Here is a 19007-nt window from a genome sequence, read left to right as displayed (position 1 = left end):
CACTAAACCACAACCATTTTCATCTTGCCCCAATCCGTTACTGGTGTGGGGTGACAGTGGGAACTTTGGAAATACCAGCATTGCTGCCTGAAGTTACCTTCTTGACATGTAGGGCCTATGTACCCATTAATGCAAGTGCACTGGCCATTCTGAGCATTGCAGAAAGAGTTGACAGAGGCACAGTCACAGGTCAGGGTGCAATCTGGGCCAAATTTATCCGGGCGGCAGTCTGGAGAGGTAAGAAAGGCAGAGAGACTGTTTGGAGGAGCTGGAATTCCATCAGCGCATTAGCTTGCAGTTCTGGCTAAGTGTTGCCTGATATTGAGGTGACACGACGACGCACAGGCCTGGTGAAAGCTAAGGGGGCACTTTGCCCCAGGAGAGGGATGGGATAGGCTGCACCTTACCCCTGGATTTGTTACACCACCCAAAGGGCCCAGAGGGGAGTTCAGGTTCCATTTGGTTGTTGGCTTCTTAACTCCAGCTAACAATCAGGGCAGAGGAGTGTGTTGTGATGGGGCCACGGCAGTCAGTCACTGCTGGGAGATGAATGGCCCCACATCCCATAGGAACACCTGGAACCATCCAGTCCTCCACATCAATCATGCTCTAGAACTTCAGTACTTGTGTTTTATGAATGTGACCTACAGAGCCCACGGGCACAATTCTCTCACATTAGTGTAAGGCTGGTGCAAGACGACCCAGGTCCGATGCCTTCTGGTTAGGCCACAAAAATGCCCCTCCCTTTAGTAGTCCCAGCCCCAGACAGGAGAGTGATGATAGCGCATCTGTCCTAACAGCATCACTTGCACACCTGTTATGGCTGTTGCAAATAATCCACACTCACCCAGGTCACACTTGGTGCCAGTTTTTCCCGGCGGACACAGGCAGTGCCCAGTGACTGGATCACATGGTGCATTTCCTTCACAGTCACACAACTGCTGGCATCGCTCGCCGTACCGCCCCTTCTCGCAGCCTGTTAGCACAAGAGAAAGGGTGAAGGGTGGCTTTTTCACACAACCAGTCTTTCCAATCCTGTGGGCCTCACCGCCCAAGACAAGCTTCTTTACGTGGAAATGATCTCAAGGCACTGGGAAACCCTGCATGTGGCTTCCCTCTGAGGGCAGTGCCAGGGCTACGCCCTGTCAGTAGGAGGCCAGTGTCGCTGACTTTTGTGACAGAAGCTGATTCTGTTATGGCGACTGGCCCTGTGCACTCACTTCCAGGGGGTGTTGTGCAAAACAGAAAATTTTTGTGGGGGGGAAGATAACGAATTGCTTGATTTTTTTGTTTTTGTGCCTCTGCTTGTCTAAATTTGAGTCATTCCAACTGGCTCGAGGTAGGCGAAAACTGGCGTCTAAGAAATCACAGTGAAGAAATGTTGTCTAGGCTCAGAGCAGCACTCCAGGGTTCCATTGCTGTCCCCACCTTCCCTACCTCTGAGAACGCCACAGTGGGGCTGGCACTACTTCCTACCTCAGTGGGGTTGATGCTTGACGAGTGGGTGGCAAGCACTCTGATTAGCGAATACTACCTCATAGTTACAGGGCCAGAGCCCTTTTAAGATTACCACGGCCTGTTTGTTTGCCAGCAGTACCTGCCCCACAGAGTGCCACTAGTGCCAGCTGGAAGTACATTCACGGACGGCAGCACTGGGCCCTGCCTATGCAGTGACAACACGTCACCTTTGGATGGGAAATACGCTGACGTGAGCTATACCTGTCTGACAGCGGTCTTTGTGGAAGCCAGCAGGACACAGACACTGACCGGTCACTGGGTCACAAGTTGCGCCATTCTGACAATCACACAACTCCTGACAACGAAGTCCATGGAAACCTGGAGGGCAGGCTGGGAAGGAAGCCAGTTGGAGAGTTCATTAGTAAACACAGATCGCTTCAATGAGGCCTTATTTGCTGGGGGTCCCAGCAGCTCCCGCTAACCCATGGGAGGAAGGTGTGAGCCCTTTACACTGGGAAGGTTTGAGATGCAGAGGGACACTCCTGCTCTGTGTTGGGAGGGAATAACCAGTGGTCTTTCTGACACTTGGACAGCAGCCAGTAGACTGCTCACAGTCTTTCTTTTAGCTGCACACTGGATCCACAAATAATCATCATTTATTATCAGGGCTTTGGAGCTTGGCCCAGAGAAGCAGGTTTTTGCCTGGAGCTGGAGCACAACTCCCAACGCCCTGTTTATTACTGTAGTGCCTAGGAGCCCCACTCACAGAGCAGATCCCCATTGTGCCAGGCACTGTACCTACAGTGAACAAAGAGCTTGCAAACTAGCCACAGTCAGCTCCGGCCATTCAGGAAGAGTGTTGAGTTACTCTTTCCATGGATCTCAATAGCAAAAAAGATGTAAGCCTGGAACACAACAACTCACTCTTCACCCATCTGAACTATTTCACTGACATCCTGTGCAGGCCATGGTCGGCTTTGCCCATGGAAGTCCTCTTCCATTTTAGTGAACAACGGGAAGATTTAAGGTGAAAAATGCAAAATGTCATGGGGGTGAGGTGATATCTTTTATTGCACCAATGTCTGTTGGTGAGAGAGAGAAGGTTCTGAGCCCCACCGAGCGCTTCTTCAGGTTAGGGCAAGGCGCTCCGAGCAGCACAGCTAAATGCAAGATGGAACAGGTTGTTTAGCATAAGTAGTAAGCAGAGGTTCTAAGGGACCATTCCAGGTAGAGCGGCCCATTAACACCTCTGCAGTCATAGGACAAAAAGGGGTTTGTTGCTGGGTTACAGATCGTTGTTATAAGCCATAAAGCCAGTGTCCCTGTTCAGTCCACAAGTGTGTGAAACTACCCAAAAATGTGCCAATCTTTCCCTCTGATGCAGGTGTGTGGTAGCACTGCCTTTCCCACAATACTAAGGAATCTGGGTTTGTATTGGTCTGACCCGAGCACACTAACGAAACAAAATATTTCTGACATTACAGTATGGACCATGGTGCTGCGTTTTTGTACTCGGGCTTGTTTTTAAAGCAGTTGCTAATGTGGGTCAGGTTATGTGTGCACACTCCAAGCACTCCCAAAGGACAGGGCATTCAAACCGCCAGCTTCTTTAACTTGACTGATAACCTGCCTGTGGAGTACAACACAACCTCGGAGGGCAGAAGGAGGAACCGTTCTGCTGCTTGAACTTACTGTGCTCGCATAAGTGCCCATAGTGCCCTCTGCGGCAGTGGCAGGCTCCCGTCACTTGGTCACACGTCCCATTATTCCGGCAGGCACAGTTCAGCTGGCAGTTGGCGCCATACGTCCCTGGTGGGCATTCTGCGGGGAACACGTTTCAGAGAGCGTAACTGGTGCATGGCTCAGACGCGAGCACGTCCTGTGCAGCAGGTGACCTGTGGCCAGGCCAGGCCGCACAGGGTGCCCTGCGAGGGAGGCCACAGCTATGCAAGTGGCCATGGCAAAGAGGGCCTCAATTCTAAACACAAACTCAGTTTAACAGTTGCCAGGCTGGTGCCAGGACAGAGCACCTCCAGGGGGTTTACCCAGTTCGCAGAACTTCCCGGTCCGCCCAAGCCCACACAAACAGGAGCCGTCAGCCGCGTGGCAGATTCCTCCATTCTGGCAGGAGCACGTCTGCTTGCAGCCTGCCCCGTACTGGTTTTTCTGGCAGACTGAAAAAGACAAAAGAAGAGAGAAATCCCGATGTGATCAAACAGACACTACACCAATGGGGCTGGGGTAGCTTGCCTGTACCCAACCCTACAGCCCTTTCCAAACCACAGTGGTGAAATGCCCAGTCTTGGTTAAACGGCGCCATGGTTAATGTTTACCGTGTTCACAGCTGGGACCAGTTCTTCCTGCTGGACAAATGCAGATGCCTGTCACATGGTGACAGGTGGCACCTTCTCCACAGGAACACAGGTGCATGCAGTCCTTGCCATAGCGACCAATGGGGCAGCCTAGGGGAGGGGAGAGGAGAGGTGTAATTTCCCTAAGAGATGGTGACATTAGCCTTCTTAGAAGCAGGCTGTGGTCTGAAATAGAAGGGCTTAGGTTTGGCTTGGAGGGGAACGTGTCTGGTGGTTAGAGCTCTGAGACAAGGGGGTCAGAAATCTTGGGTTCTTTACAAGGCTCTGCCACTAACTCCGTGATCTTAGGCCTGATTTGGTAGAGAAGAAACGAGCCATCTAGATCCCTTGTGCTTGTAGCTCCCTCTGGTAAAATCCATTTTGGCAACAGCTTGAATTTTTGCAGCAATTCCCTTTCTTTTGCATCATTAGACCATAACAACGCTTGGAGAAAAAACACCCATCCCCAATGAATAAGAAGAAAATTCCCTTCCACAAGGGTATTTTTGGCAGGGTCACTATTCGTCCTGCAGGGGTTTTGACAGAAAACATTTTGCTGGAACCCAAGAGGAAAAAGCTTCATGACTCTGTTCTTAGAAGATGAACCAAAGCTGTCAAGATTTTTCTGCATTGAGGAGATTATTAGTATTTTGTAAGGCAGGGGGTTATTCTCTTTTGTGGCACATTTACTGTATGACTCCCTTCCGCTGCTAATGTCTAAAACCTTTCAAGTGTAAGAAACACCCCAAACGTATGGATTTTTGCTTTTACTGTGGCTCTGAACAGTGAATCATCGAAAACAGGAGTCACTGGGAGTCAGAGGAAGGAGGAATGGTCCATGCATTTCAGCAGTAATTGAGAATTCCCTCCCAGCACTTCCTCTGCTAGCAGACATCTCGAAACTAGGCGGTGGAAGGTACTCAGTGTAATGTTTTGCAAAGCTGGACTTGGAAGGCAAATGTGCTGCTTGAAATCTGCCTGCAATGTTCGTAGACTGTGGCCCGCATCACAGCTGCTGCTCTCTCGAAGGGCAGCATCTCATTCATGTGCATGGCGGCAAAGGAAGCTGCGCGTGGGCAGCTAACGCCAGGATTCACCCCATCGAGATTTAAAGCAGCCTGCCACTCAGTCTCAGACCTCCCCAGGCAATACCCTGCACACTCACCGATGCTGCAGTCAGCGCCGACGTACCCAGCGGGACACTGACATGTCCCTGTGGTGGTCTCACAGCGTCCGCCATTCTTACACTTACACTGCTGCTCACAATTGGGACCATACCAACCAGCTGAACATCCTGGGGGGAAATTTAAAAAACCCCAGTGCTTAGAAAAACGACAAAGCCCAGACACTGATCATGTGGCATGTGCATTGACATTCACAATACAAGTGTCTCCTCACCAATCTTTATTATTAAACACTAGGTCACTGACAAGGCAAGATGGTTCGAAACAGTGTGCAGCATGTTGGCCATCTAAGGGGTCCGCCAATTTACATAAATGTTTGTAAAGATGTTAACCCTGGTTTACTTGCTCATAAAACAACAATTGACATGGGTGAGTAAATGCTGTTGGCATGAACAGATGCCAGAGAGTGACACCACCCAATTCACTTCACTCAGTGAGAGGAGGTGGGAGAAGGTCATTTCCTGTCTATTTTGAGTGAGAAGCTGCTGATTTCCTGACTAATCCGAACAAAGAGCTCATGGTGAGCCACAGAAAGCGGCCCTGCTGACACGACATGCACCCCAGCAGGATGAAGATTCAGGAAGCCAGGTCTGTTGTGGCCTAATGGACTGCATGATGGAGTGGACTGTTTTGATTAGATATAACCCACATATTGTGTCAGAAATAATCAAAGCGCAAGGCCATCCTGGGTTCCTTCATCCTCCCAGCACCTGCGGCCATAAAGCACAGCATAAAGCATGGGAAAGTGCTCACAGCTCCTAGGCATGGCTGCTGAAAAGCAGGCCCAATTCCCCATTTTATCCTGCATTAACCACATCTTTTAGAACTAGACAAAATAATCAGCTACATCCCTGTTTTTCAAGGAGGCTCCTAATGGAAACGCAATTAGTGCCGTGAAAATGCATTTTTAAAAAACACTGCATAGAAAACTGAGCAAAAATGAAATTGGGGGAGATTATTTCAAGAGGGTTGCAATAAGGTGCCCATCAATCCCCGCCCTTCCTCCAGTTGCACAGTCAAAAGGAGGAAGGTGAAAGCGTCTCTCAATAGCTCTCCTTGCTCTTGGCAGAGAGAAACTGATCCAAGGAGTTTTACTCTTAGAGGAAAAGAGCAGGAAAAAGTTCTCTGTTGATCATACTACGTAGCCAACTCGTCCATGGGTTAGATGGGAAATGGCAGAATGTGGCACTCGTGTATATGAAATTGTTTTTGACAGCACAAAATGTAACTCACTAATTAGTAAGAGAAAGTGCGTGTATGGGTGTGAATCGATGGATGGATGGATGAGTATGCAGGGACAGACGGAGGACCAAAGGGAACAGAAAATGCCTGCTTGGGCGGAATCATTTTCCCCGTTACTGGCAAGGTTCACAAAGACATAACCTGGGAAATGTTTTAAAAACTCTCAAGCTGCACGAGTGAGGGGAAAGGAAAGAAGAGTGGGAACCTGGGATGACAGCCAATCCGAATGCAGGAGGTGCCATATTGGAGCGGTCCCAAGGCTCCTGGAGTTCAGTTCCTGGTCATGACTAATATCCACTGCTGCCGAGGAAGGTGGAGTCCCCTCTCCTCTGTTTAGTTAATCGTGAATGCTACTAGAAACTTCCTTCCTGACCCCACAGGATGATCAGCTTATGCCCTGAAGAACCCAGTCCCTGATTGGCTAGCATCCAGCAGAGACGCTGTAGGGGAAGTCACATGAACCTTGACAACACGGAAGACAAAGTTTAGTGCAAACTCACTTAGCTGGCAATTTCTTCCATGGTAACCAGGTGCACAGATACACTCCCCAGTGACAGGGTGACAGTCTTGGTTCACTTCTGGGCACTGGCAAGCCTGAGCACAATTCAGCCCGAAGGTCCCTGGCAGACAGGCTGTAGGAAGAAGAGATGAAAACACCACAGCATTATTGTAGGGGCTCTTGGTCTCCCTGCAAGCCCCACTCCCTATCGTATGTCATATTTAGAACTCCACTACAGAGCAGGACTTATTGGTATCAAAACCCAGAGCCAAGATTTAGAATGGCCTTCAGTGCGCATGGTCTTACATCCGCCACTCAAAGCAAGGGGAAATGGGAACCAGCCTCGCTGGTGTATCCTGTTGTGAGGCGCATGGGGGTAGTTGCTAGGATGCACAAAGGAGTGGGATTGAAGAGGATAGGAAGTATTTTCAGATACTAGATGCCCTCTGCAATCATGCATCCACACATGCACGGAGAGATCTGAAATACATACACTTACAGCACTGAAGAATGTGCTCACATGCCTCTGTCTCTCCCAGACTTGCTCATATCCACAGGAGCTCTGTCTCTCTGATTTACTGCTAATCCTTTGGCTGGAATATGCTGCTCTGGTTTCCCACTTGGCTGCCTTTGCACTGTTAGGATTATGTGGGCATGCTCCGCCTGCCAAAGTGTGAGCTGCTATTTGGCAACACACTGGTTTTTTTAGTAGTAATGGATTGACCCGTCTAGTTCCCTGGACTCTGCTAGTAACTGTAGAAGGGCTGTTCCCTCCTCCGTACATTGTTCACATCCATGGCCCATAAATCCTGGAGGGCAGCCACACTGGCCAGTGACATGGTTGCAAGGTGTTCCTGGGGGACAGTCGCAGCGGCTGGCACAGTCTTTCCCAAATGAACCAGGCAGGCAGGCTGTGGGAAGGAAACAGGGTGGGGAAAAGAAATCAAGACAAAAAGCTTGTAAATTCTTCCTAGTGCCCAGCACCAGCAGGAATCTGATGGCCCCAAAATCAAGTGTAATTAAAGGTTTAATGCAGTATTGCTGCAGCCTTCCTGGAAACGTGAAAGAAATGCCCCACTGAATACCAATGTGAGCTGAAGACGTGTCGTGTCCCAGCTGGGCACCGTCTGTCCAAGGAGCTGCTAAGAAGCCAATGTCTCCATAAGTGAGCAAATCTCAAGGTCTGGCTGCTTCCCCCAGTCATCCCAAGGCCCCCTTTCCTCGGCACACTTCTCTTTCTAGTGCAATGAGAGATGCCAGACGGACAGGCTAAGAAAACAGTCCTCTTAACCAAATAGGTTAAGGGCCAAATAGGGCACCAGCCATACAAGCTTCCCCCAAGCTGCCTTGGCCTGGAGGGTCTGTGAGAGAGGTGAGTGGGAGTTCAGTTTCTGTGACCCGTTTAGCCCTGGGCCTCTGCTGAGATGTCTTGGTGACTATCAGTGCCAATAATGCTGCGGCTGTCTGACTACTGGGGACTGTACTGGGCTCGAACTCTGACATCAGCCAGCCGGCAGCATTTGTTACAGCAACCGAGGTAAATGCCCACTGCCCATCCCCTGAGCCCACTGCCCATCCCCTGAGCCATCTACTCCCACTTCGTCTGTTACTCTAGAGAAATCAGGCTTGTTCCCAAGACGGCCAGGCTCCATGGCTTCATCTGAGGCTGAAATGTAACCAGAACAGCCTGAGCAGCACAGACGAAGCAGAGGTGATGTGATGAGAGGTGTGATTCTCTCACCTTTCTCACAGCGTTGTCCCCTCCAGCCTGTGGGGCAGTCACAGGCGCCAGTGATGTGGTGGCATGAGACTCCAGCCCCACAGGTGCACTGCTCTGCACAGCGATCTCCGAACGTGCCCTCCGGGCAAGCTGCAGCGATTCAAACGTAGAGAGAGGTGGGGGTTAGGGGGGTGCTACAGAATGAAGACAGGCATGGTCTGGTTTCATTACACAGGGCAATTCAAACCATGCTCTCCTGCCACAAAGAACTTCAAACGTTTATTTTATGTCCCTTTCGTTTTCTCATGTCAGGGGGTGAAGCTTTATGTTTCACTTCATGTTTGACAAGTCAGATGGGCTCTGTCAGTGCAGAGCTGGGCCTAACGAGACTGGGAACAGGATTAAATAGCTCAGACTTGTTTCTTTTCTTTGGTGGTGGCGATAGGTACCAGGCTGACAGCTCTGGAGAATGGGGTCCTTCATTCATCCCCAGAGGAGGTACAGCATGGGTAGCAGCTGGGCAAGCTTCCCAACACTGCTTGGCTGGAGCGCCAGGACCCTGACCTGAAAGGGTCCCTGTACCGCAGCTGCTTTAGGAGTGAGAGAAGAGTTTAATCTCTGTAGCCCAGTCAGTCCTTGGCCTCTCGACTGAGACCATCAGCAAGGGAGCCAGTTAGTGCCAACTGTGCAGCTGCTTTACCTGTCAAAGGGGAAACTTGTTGACTAGGAATAAACTCATGACACTGGCCACTGTACAGTCACCAGACAATAACGTGTTAATCACCTGGGCACAAGCGTGTTAATCGCTCTGGGCACGAGCGAATCAGTGAGCACCGGGGAAAAGGCTCCAGCTCCCATTACCCCTCGTCTGAAATCGCCAGTCCCCTGAGAAATCCATTGACTCAGCATTTCTTTGCACTCTCCATAACAATCTTTGCTTGTTTCTAACAGTGGGATTTTCTGAATCTTCTGTTCATAAAATGAGGTAATAAGGTCAGTTTGGCCAAATTCAGCCTTGGCCTAAACAGTTCCAACTCCCAAGGAAGTCAGCGGAGTTGCACACATCTACGTCAGGGCTGAACTTGGCACTTCCTGTTGGCTTTGTGACATCTCCATTACCTTTGAGAAAACAGACCATGAGGTCAGAAACTTTGGCAGAATCCAGAGCAGGGAGAAAGTGGGTGCTGAGGCGGGGAGAAGAGCTGAGCCAGGCAGAAAGAGGGGAAGAAAGAAAGTCGTGAGCCGACAAACTGCTCTTTGCATAAACATTCTCTTTTTCCTAATTTGGTGTGAAAGTCTCTCTCTTTAACAGTGCCAAATGTTTTTGGACACATTATTCCTGGCACCATTTAGTGGGAGCTGGGAGCCAGGATAGCATCACCATCAGGGCCATTCTCCTCCTGTCATCTATGAAGAAGTGAGAGGCTGGTTCTTAAAGCATATGGAAACCAGATAAGACAGTCATTGTCTGAATTTTAGAGAAGTTAGTTGCACAAACGCACAAGCTACACAACTAATTGGCAACTAGTCAACAGGACTGAGTGCACAAATTCAGTAACTGCATGTGCAAATGACAAAATAGGTGCATTTGTCCATGCACTCACCCAATTTGCACATGCAACTGGGGTAACTGCAAGCATAGATTAGGGACATAGTTGTGCATATATTGTGTGTGCACATTTGCACACCTAACTTTTCTAAAAAACAAGCCCTAAAAGGAACTCAAATAAAGGAGTCTGACTTTTGGTGGGGGTAAGCTAGCAAGGGATAGGCATTGCTGGACTTTGTAAATCTTAATGTCAATGCAGACGGTGGTCTCAATGTAGTGAAATTCTGCCTACAGTTAGACAGAAAAAGTCCTGAATAGTTTCACTGCAAATCATCGTTCTGGTTACGATGATGCATTGCTTCAAGCTGCCCTGTGAAAAGCAACAACTTGAGTAGAGAAGGATCATGTGCAAAGAGTTCCACATAACACAGCGACATGGACCTGCGATCTGGTAAAGTGCCTCGAGGCTGACTTGAATACCCAGCCAAAACGATGGGGCCTGCCAGTCCCCAAAGATGGTGGCTGGTTACGTGAGATGTGTGTTTCACGTTACAGTACTTGAGGCTGTACTGAGGGTGTGCCAAGTCCAGTCAAACCTCTTTATGGCACAGCTCTCATTATCTGCTTTTCTCCTCAGACAGAAGAACCAGATGGCTAAGGTCCAATGCAAATAAGTGAGGGTAAGAAGCAGGGAGGCTATGGAACAGGGCAGACATTTGGAATCTTCCACTGAGCGTTTGCTTCTGTGGGTAATTCTCTCCTACACTTTCTAATTGGAAGGAGAAGCAGAACCGTATCCTGGCATTGCGGTTTGCAATTTGCATCATGACACCACATCCAGGTCTGAAAAAACACTAAAATAAATTTCACTGGCACCATCAGAACTCTGCCCTGGCCCCCCATGCACACTGGCCCAAGAGGAGCTCAATGCCACGTAGCAGAACACTTGATATTCTGCTTGGAGAAGGCTCAGAAGCTTCTGAGGGTTCCGTTCAGAGCAGAATCCAAAAATTCAGATACTTTTCTTCTAACCATGAGGTCAGATATCTCACAAGAGCACATCCTGCTTTCATCGGAGTCTGAAATCCCCCAGAGCTGCCTTATACAGCTCAATGGAATGCCCATGATGGGGAGGCGGTGAAAAATCAAGCAGAAAAGAAGGGGTTCAGAGAGGACAAAAGCTACTAGAGCCCTGGAATGACCGTCTGTGTGAAGAGAGGCCGAGAGGGAGCGGAACAATGCTACACATCATGTAATGTACACACAGCTCAGCCAGAGAGTGCAGCAGTGAAAGGGGATACTTGTGAAAGGGACACTCCGGAAGAAGATTAGGATTTCTCAGCTTTGCAAAGCCTCAAACAGCTCTTGAAACTTGCCTGACCTTCGTCCCACATTAAGAAATGTTCCAGCAACGTCATATTACAGGCCACAGCCTGCTTCCTGCTAATGATCCAGGGAACAAAGCAGCCACACACCCACAATACCTACAAGAGCTCAGAACCAAAGCAGTGACACAGTAAACACCTTGTAAATGTCAGGGCTTTCCCTAGCCGTGCTGCTGAGGGTGGGAATGGCTGCAGCAGACAACTCATTCAGGCAGACGGCTTCAGCTGATTACCAGCCTCAGACTAATAACCCCCTTCACAGTGGGCTACACTTGCTGGAACTTCGGGGAGGGGAGTGGAGGGGAGGGGGTCCCCTTTGCTGATCTTCTGGGATTTGATCCAGTCCCTGAGGCTCCCCTTTCTCAAGCCAGCCTCCCTTTCAACACTAGCTAATAGCAAAGGGATTGCCAGGGTACTTAGTAAAGTCTGTAGATAAGATGAATAGGAGGGCCGCAGAAGGCAGGCCTAAGAGCTTGCTGGTGCTTAGGACAGAAGCCAGGCATTTCGGGTCTGCACAATGGTGCCAGTAGTGAGTAAGCTCAGAAGCTGGAAAGGGGGAAGGAGGGAAGGTGATCTGGAGCAGCATAAAGCTATTAAAGTCTTGGGTCAGGAGGAGGTTTTCCTATGACATTTCAGCTTCACCCTGCCTTCCACTGCCATCTGCTGCTCAGGGCAGGCTGTGTATCTGTCTCATTCAGGGTCTGCTCCTGCAGTTTTGCCATGGACTTCGGGGGAGCAGAATGACACGTTAGGATCTCTGGGAAGGGACGTGGCCTTTTCATGACTGTACAGCACTGCGTACACGCAGGAGAACATTGCTTTTGTTCAGACCTTGAGGGGAGAACAGCGACAGACAGAACAAGTTTGCAAAGCTAAAACCATGGCATGTTTTCTCTTGAGCTGTGCAAGCCAAACGTTGGGCCCTTTATTTACTCAATAATTCCCTGGCACCTAGAACAGATGCATCAAGCAAAGTATCTGCTACCTGCAGCAGAGGGGACTTGTGCTTTTCTCGTTGTATCAAAAAACAGCCTTTTAAAAAAACAAGGTAACTCGACTTCCCTGACCCTCAGAAAGGTTCCATCTGAGGGAGGGCTCAGGCCAGCCAAACCCGTTCCCTTGTCCTGGCACGTAAGCAGGAGCTACAACTACTGGTGGGCTCCTGTGGCTTTCACTTACCGCGTTGGCACTGCTGCCCAGTCCAGCCAGCCCGGCAGATGCAGTGGCCTGTCTGCCGGTCGCACAGCCCCCTGTTCTGGCAGTCGCAGGCTTGCTGGCAGTCCACACCATACTGTCCTTGCGCACATTCTAGTGGAAGCCAGAGAGAGTTGACTGAAGTGGTTTTAGAAATAGCACGTGACAGAATCTTAGCCCCAGAAATACAAACCCACAACTCCTCCTTGGGGACAGAAAGTAAGGATGTGTCTACACGGCAGCTGGGAGCAGGCCCCCCAGCCTGAGCAGAGAGACTTGCACTAGCTTTCCTCGAGCTAGCAAGCTAAAAATAGCAGTGTGGACATTGAAGCTCCGGTGGAGACATGGCCTGAGTTCGAGCCTGCCCAAACCCCTGTGTCTGAGCTGGCCCTCACTTTCACGGGAGCTGCAATGTCCACACTGCTCCTCTTTTAGCACTCTAGTGCCTGTCTGTCTGCCCATGCCGGGAGGCACGGTCCCAGCTGCAGTGTCGACATACTCTAGAGGGAGAAGGCTAATGACCCTGCTATCACCACCAGATGGTTCTAAGACGGGCTACTGGAGTTATGGCTCCGTTGACCACTGGGGTTCCTCCCCTTGGGTGCAGTCTTGACTGAGTGTAGATGAGATTAGAAAGCACATTGTGCTTCCCTCATGGATGTGCTGCACCAGCTCAGACATACGCTGGCATCAAAACCAGCTGGAACCAAACTCAAAACATTCCGAAGCTGCATTGCTGCTCTTTGTTGGAAATTTGGTAGCCCTATTTTCATTACATTTTAATATAAACATGGCCCAAACTGTGTTCCCTGAGGCCCCGCAATGCTCCTCGCTATCCTTCTGCAGCCAAATTAATATTTTTTTGCAATCTTGGAGCATGAAATGACTGAAGTGAAATTAGGGAAAACTTCTTGGGAGTGAGTCAAATGTGCAACAAACGTTTTACAGGTTCCAACGGCCCGTAGTTAACGTGACCAGCTGCTCCACTCCTGGTGCTTACCCAGCTCACAAGCCAATCCAGTCCATCCTTCTAGGCATGTGCAGTGCCCCGTGACGGGGTCACACGTTCCGCCATTCCGACAGAGGCAGTGCTGGTGGCAGTTCACACCATAGAAACCATATGGACACGCTTGGGGAAAAATTAGGACAAAGACCAAAGTCAGAAAGCAGCTCTTGACACTGGGTTTAAAATGCAGAGATCAGGCCTGTCGTAATGTAGGAAGCGGGGGTGAGGAGTGGGGTTAGGAGTAGACAGAAATGAAATGGAGCTGCTACCACTAGAAATAAGTAACAAGAACACAATGCAGTAATGCCTGGGGGCTGTCTAGCTGGCCCCACAGGAGGGTTCTGCATTTTTACTTGTATATAAGGGGTGTCACACCACAGGGGACTGGGCTGGGGTGGGGAAGGGAGAGAAACAGCAGAGAGGTGAGGGAGTCACGTGCATGGAAAACCTCAGTACTGTAACCTCTCTCTTCTCTCCCATGCTTTCCCCACAGCTCCCACTTTACCCATTTGGTGGTGCCTTGACCTCCTGAGCCCTGCCCGAGGCTTCCTCCCATTCAGTGTGTGCGGAGTAGGGATCAGCTCCAGCTCCCACCAACTACAGAAGCCCGGCTCCTGGCTACTCTCTCTCTGTCCCAGTGCTGTGGTTCCAATGACACCAAGTGACCCCTCTGAAGCTCGCCAGGCAGGTGGGAACCTGCCTACAGGCCCGGCAGGACCTGTGGGCTGGTGAGGTGATTGTGGCATGAGGTCTGCCAGAGGGTGTGAGGTGTTGAGGGGCTGCAGACCACTCAGCCCAGCTCCACCCTGCCCCAGCAGCAGCCTGCTGCTCTCCCCTGCTGCCCTGGACACCTGGCCGGCTGCAACCCCGTGTATTTTAAACCCACCAGAGCCTGCAGGAGCGAGAGGCTCCAGGCAAGGGGGAGGCAGGGCAAGGAGCACGGGTCCACTCCGTGCCACGCTGCCAAGGACACCTCCAGCGATGTAGCCAACCGGATCCTGCCGCCAACCCAGGTGTGAGCTGCACACTCCCCTGGGTGAGTCACTTTCTGCCCTGTAAGGGTGGGGCCCTGTCATGTTACTCCTCTGGGGAGCAGGCAGCAAAACAAGGTTTGGGAACCTCAGCTCTAGTTACTGATCCCTCCTCTGGGAATGGCACATGGAGCCCAGAACGGTGAGTCTGGGGGAATGTATGAGAATCCTGGGTCCCACTGGGCAAGGTCTCAACAAAACGTGGCACAGCAAGTGAGTTGGAAGACTGGAGGTTTATAGCCCATTGGAACAAGGAAGGTGGTTTTGGCTCACCAGCTAAACACAGCTTGGCACAAGACTGCTATAAACTTGGCTTTTCCAAAGGCCAGATGGGGGGTGGGGGGTGCCTTGCATAACACAGTAAACTTGGAAGGAAAGAGCTTGGATGCTGAACTATGCTTGGCCTGTGTTTTCCTGCAAAAGCTTTTTTGCTAGTGAAGATATTTCTCTTCTCCTTCCTGCCCCTGCTATGAGGTCCATAACCCGGGCTTGCCACTTCACACGCTGCTGCCATAGAAACGAGCTGGGGTGTCACAAATACAGCCTCACAACATCGCTGCAGGATCCAGTGGAACCTGTTCCTGTTTCTTGGGATGTCTGTGCCTGGCATAAGGAGGCTGGTGGGATCAGTAACTTGATGACATGAAATTTAAGTAACTGAGTGGTCCACCAGATGCCTTTGGAGAGTGTTTAGTCCGGAATACTCTGAATTATTTTTAAAGGGAGTTGTATGAATTTAGTGCCACGGGTTGGCAGCCAGTGACTTCAGTCTTGACTTGCAGAACATCCTGCTCTTCCACGTCTGGGCAATGTTACCAAACTTCACTATCAAAGAACCATAGGATGGACACAGTCCCCTTGGTGGAAAAACAACTTCTCTGTCGTTTACCATAATAGTCAAGTAAAACAGGTTATATCTGCATTTTCTAAAGTTCCTTTAGTGCTTGATTCTGCATGCTAAACCTCCAGCTGAGAAGCTGGGACTGAATGACAGAGGATGGATTACTCAGAATTGCCCTGTTCGGTTCATTTCCTCTGAAGCGTCTGGCACTGTCCACTGTCGGAAGACAGGATACTGGGCTAGATGGACCACTGGGCTGACCCGTATGGCTGTACTTATGTTCTTATATTATGTTAAGCTGCTGTAGGACCCCAGAAAAAGCACGTAATCACATGCTTAACTGTAAGCACGTGTCTAGTCCCATTGACTTGGGACTAAGTGCTTTGCTGGATCAGGGCCAGAATGCTCAGCGCTTTGCAAGACAGAGCCCTTACTGAGAGCTAGCATGTGCAGCACAAGTGGAGATGATCTGAACCATGATCCCGGCTCATCACCACGCCACCAGAGCACAGCTGCTAGACCGATTCAAACTACAACTCACACAGAGACTTGGAATTTTTTTTCCCCAATGGCTGATTTTCTCTGCAGGACAAGGAAGAAGCCAGTTTGGAATAGGACATGACCACACGTTGTATTACCTTGCTGGCAAGTGGCTCCTGTCCATCCAGCCGCACAGAGACACTGGCCACTAACATGGTCACAGGTGGCATCGTTAAAGCAGCTGCATGCCTGACTGCAATTCTCTCCATACCAGTGATCCTCACAAGCTGCAGAGAAACAGAATTAGGCACAACAACTAAGTAACAGGTATTAGTTACATAGACTTTTACTGCTGATTCAGAAATGCAGCTGTTTGGGAGAAGACAAAGGGGACGAACCAGCGACCTCACCAATGAAAATGTTACAAGAAGGTCAGGTTACCTGCCAGCTATGCCTGCTCAAGGAGAGAGAGAGAGAGAGAGTGTGTAAAAACGTGTTTACTCTATCATGAGAAAACAACAGTCAGATTGTATATATGGCTGCAGTTCACAAATATGGATGTTATTTTTCAATGCTATTTTCTATTAGGAAGCTGTTCTCACAGATGCCCCAAACCTCACTACTATCTGCAGTTATGGGCAAAGAGGCTGAGCCATTCAAAACTTTTGGAGGTAAACTGCAACATAGAAAAAATTTGCCCCCCCCCCCCATTTCCCTGAGATTGGGAGTCTGTTTCCGATAAATGCTGCACAATTCAGATCCAGGTCAAAAGTGTCTCTGAACTTCTTCAGTCTATAAAACAGGGCTAGAAATCTTGCAAGAACAGGCTTTCTCTGAGACTTTTGGGATTTCCTAATTATAGTCCTGGTAGATGCAGCACAAGAACTGCCCACATCTGGCCCAGGCTGAAATCTGGCAGTAACAGGCAGATGTAAAAACAAGAAAAGCTAACTCAGCATTTCTGAACCTTCCCATGGGCATGGGTTATAGAAACGGGTTAAGGTCCTGGGGCCAGGGAGATGGGAGCTTATTTTTCTGGAGTCAATTCACCCTCCCTGGCTGGCACAGCTGTTCTCAGCATCAAATAAAGAGCACAACTGAAATGGAGAGAGGAGATCAAAAGTGGAAAAGACCTGTGGAAACAGCATGCATCTGTTGAAGGTGAAAGCTATCAATGGTGCAGGAGACATTGGTGTCTGAAACCCTCACCTTCCTACTACTACTACAGAGGCAGCAGTGCTCTGAGAATGAAGGATTTCATTATAGCAAGACTTTAGCAGGATCTTTGATTATTTTGGCACAAGCAGTTGCATTGACTCTTCAGACCAACGTGAAGGCAACAGCAAAGCTTTGTGTGTCACAGAGGAAAGAAGCCTTCCCCCCCCCCCCACCATGTTTGTTTCACTAGCACAAGCTCCTAAAGAGCTGCTGGCACCTCATGAAAAGCTTTGAAAAATATTCACTAGAGGGACAATTTCATCCTGGACAAAATCCAGGTGGAGTAATTACCTTTAGCCAATCTAAGCTTCCATAGCAGTTTCAACTGGATATGAGATTCCTATATGTACAGCCAGATCCTGAGCTGGTGCAAATGAGAGCAGGTTCACTGACTTCAGTGAAGCTATGCTGATTTACACCACCTGAGATCTGGCACATGGTCTGTAAATTACTCGCTGTTCCTCTGGATGGAAGGGCAAAACCCACCTTTAAAGCTGATCCATCTATCCCTTTTCAAGGGCTCCTGTTCTCATGTATTATCATCCGACCGGAGTGCCACCCAGGGTTTAACTCCTCAATCAGCATTCATCAACTCCTGCTGCTTACTCCCTACCTGACGTCACACTCCCTTCTGTGTCATGAAAGCAACAGAGGTGGGAATAAGTAGCAAAAGAGAAGCAAACACCAATTTCTTTGGATCACGTGCCAAGACAGAGAAACAAGGATACTGTATGATCGACTGCAAGCCGTCTCTGACTAAATTCACCTTCCAAGGCACCAGTAGCCTGCAAATGGGAATCCTCTATTGGGATAGATTTAATGGTATAACCTCAGAACTTACTCTGGTTACAGTTAAGGCCAATCCAGCCGGCGGCACAGATGCAGCGCCCCGTCACATGATCACAGCGGGCTCCGTTCAGACATGTGCAGGATTTCTGACACTCCAGGCCATAAAATCCATCGGGACAGGCTGGGAAAACAGAAAAAGCCCAGAAATGTTTGTATTCACGTCGGTGTGTGCAGAGGGCTGGAAATCTCCCAAGGAGAGAGGGACACTACACAACACCTCATTCTGCTAATAAAGTACTTTGCTAATGGATTTGTAGGAACTTCGCAAAAAAAATTGTTACACCCTTGCACCAAGACAGGATTCAAACTTGGAACTGCAGGGTAGTGCAATAGGAGAGCCATGTCCCATAGAAGGCAAGGGCTGGTTATTCGACACACCAGTGTTAATGCCCCAGATTGTCCTATCAAACAAGTTTATTTTTCTATAGTAATGTAACTATAGTAACCAATACAGTATCTGAGAATTAAGCGGTGTTGACTGGTTAAAGCAGAGGACTAACTGCGGGTGAGCCATGCAGAGACGATTCACCACTTGTCTTGTTGCGAGACTCGTGTGCTGGCTCTTTGAGCAGGGGTGAATTTCACCCTCAGATCTTGGAGAAGGCATTTCCCCTCTCTGTGCCGCCATTTCCCTGTTGACATACCACGAATACCGTGGGCTTGTCTACACAGACACTTAGGCCACAGCAAGCGGGGATGTGGGTCTAGCGCGCCCTCGCCTGCTGTGGACTCAACCCGCGCGGAGTTGCTGGTCTTTCTTGCATCTGACCAGGCTGAAGATAAGGTGAGAGCAGCCTTTTGTTGGCTCTTTCAATCTCAGTGGGAACCAGGAAGTGCAGAACTACCCTTTTCAAATGCATGCACGCCCCATGCAAAATCAGATAGCCTTCCTGCTGCCAGAACACACCCACATGCTCCTTGTTTACATGCACTGTCATTCACTAGTTTATATGAACCTGCTATCTCCAGAATTAAACTTTGGGGCCAGCTTGGGACAGTG

General features: G+C 49.6%; 1 protein-coding gene across 23 annotated transcripts in view; it reads right to left on the bottom strand.

Annotated features, from left to right (window-relative positions):
• MEGF6 (multiple EGF like domains 6) overlaps positions 1-19007 on the bottom strand; it is a 231718-nt gene that overhangs the window by 1865 nt on the left and 210846 nt on the right. For 21 of the 23 annotated variants that reach the window (XM_039509411.1, XM_039509408.1, XM_039509409.1 and 18 more), the window contains 14 exons: positions 18000-18128; positions 16099-16227; positions 13583-13711; positions 12568-12696; positions 8476-8604; positions 7517-7645; positions 6736-6867; positions 4975-5103; positions 3792-3920; positions 3504-3632; positions 3151-3279; positions 1720-1848; positions 848-976; positions 98-229 (listed from right to left, as the gene is read on the bottom strand). In XM_039509411.1, the coding sequence (XP_039365345.1) occupies positions 98-229; positions 848-976; positions 1720-1848; positions 3151-3279; positions 3504-3632; positions 3792-3920; positions 4975-5103; positions 6736-6867; positions 7517-7645; positions 8476-8604; positions 12568-12696; positions 13583-13711; positions 16099-16227; positions 18000-18128 (1812 nt within the window). The remainder of the gene's footprint in view (positions 1-97; positions 230-847; positions 977-1719; positions 1849-3150; positions 3280-3503; positions 3633-3791; positions 3921-4974; positions 5104-6735; positions 6868-7516; positions 7646-8475; positions 8605-12567; positions 12697-13582; positions 13712-16098; positions 16228-17999; positions 18129-19007) is intronic. The other 2 variants (XM_039509415.1, XM_039509414.1) reach the window with 2 other exon arrangements.

Source organism: Mauremys reevesii, linkage group 21 (genome assembly GCF_016161935.1).
Source record: "Mauremys reevesii isolate NIE-2019 linkage group 21, ASM1616193v1, whole genome shotgun sequence".
NCBI lineage: Eukaryota > Metazoa > Chordata > Testudines > Geoemydidae > Mauremys > Mauremys reevesii.
Note: the sequence above shows the minus strand (reverse complement) of the source record. Positions and strands in the feature narration are given on the sequence as shown.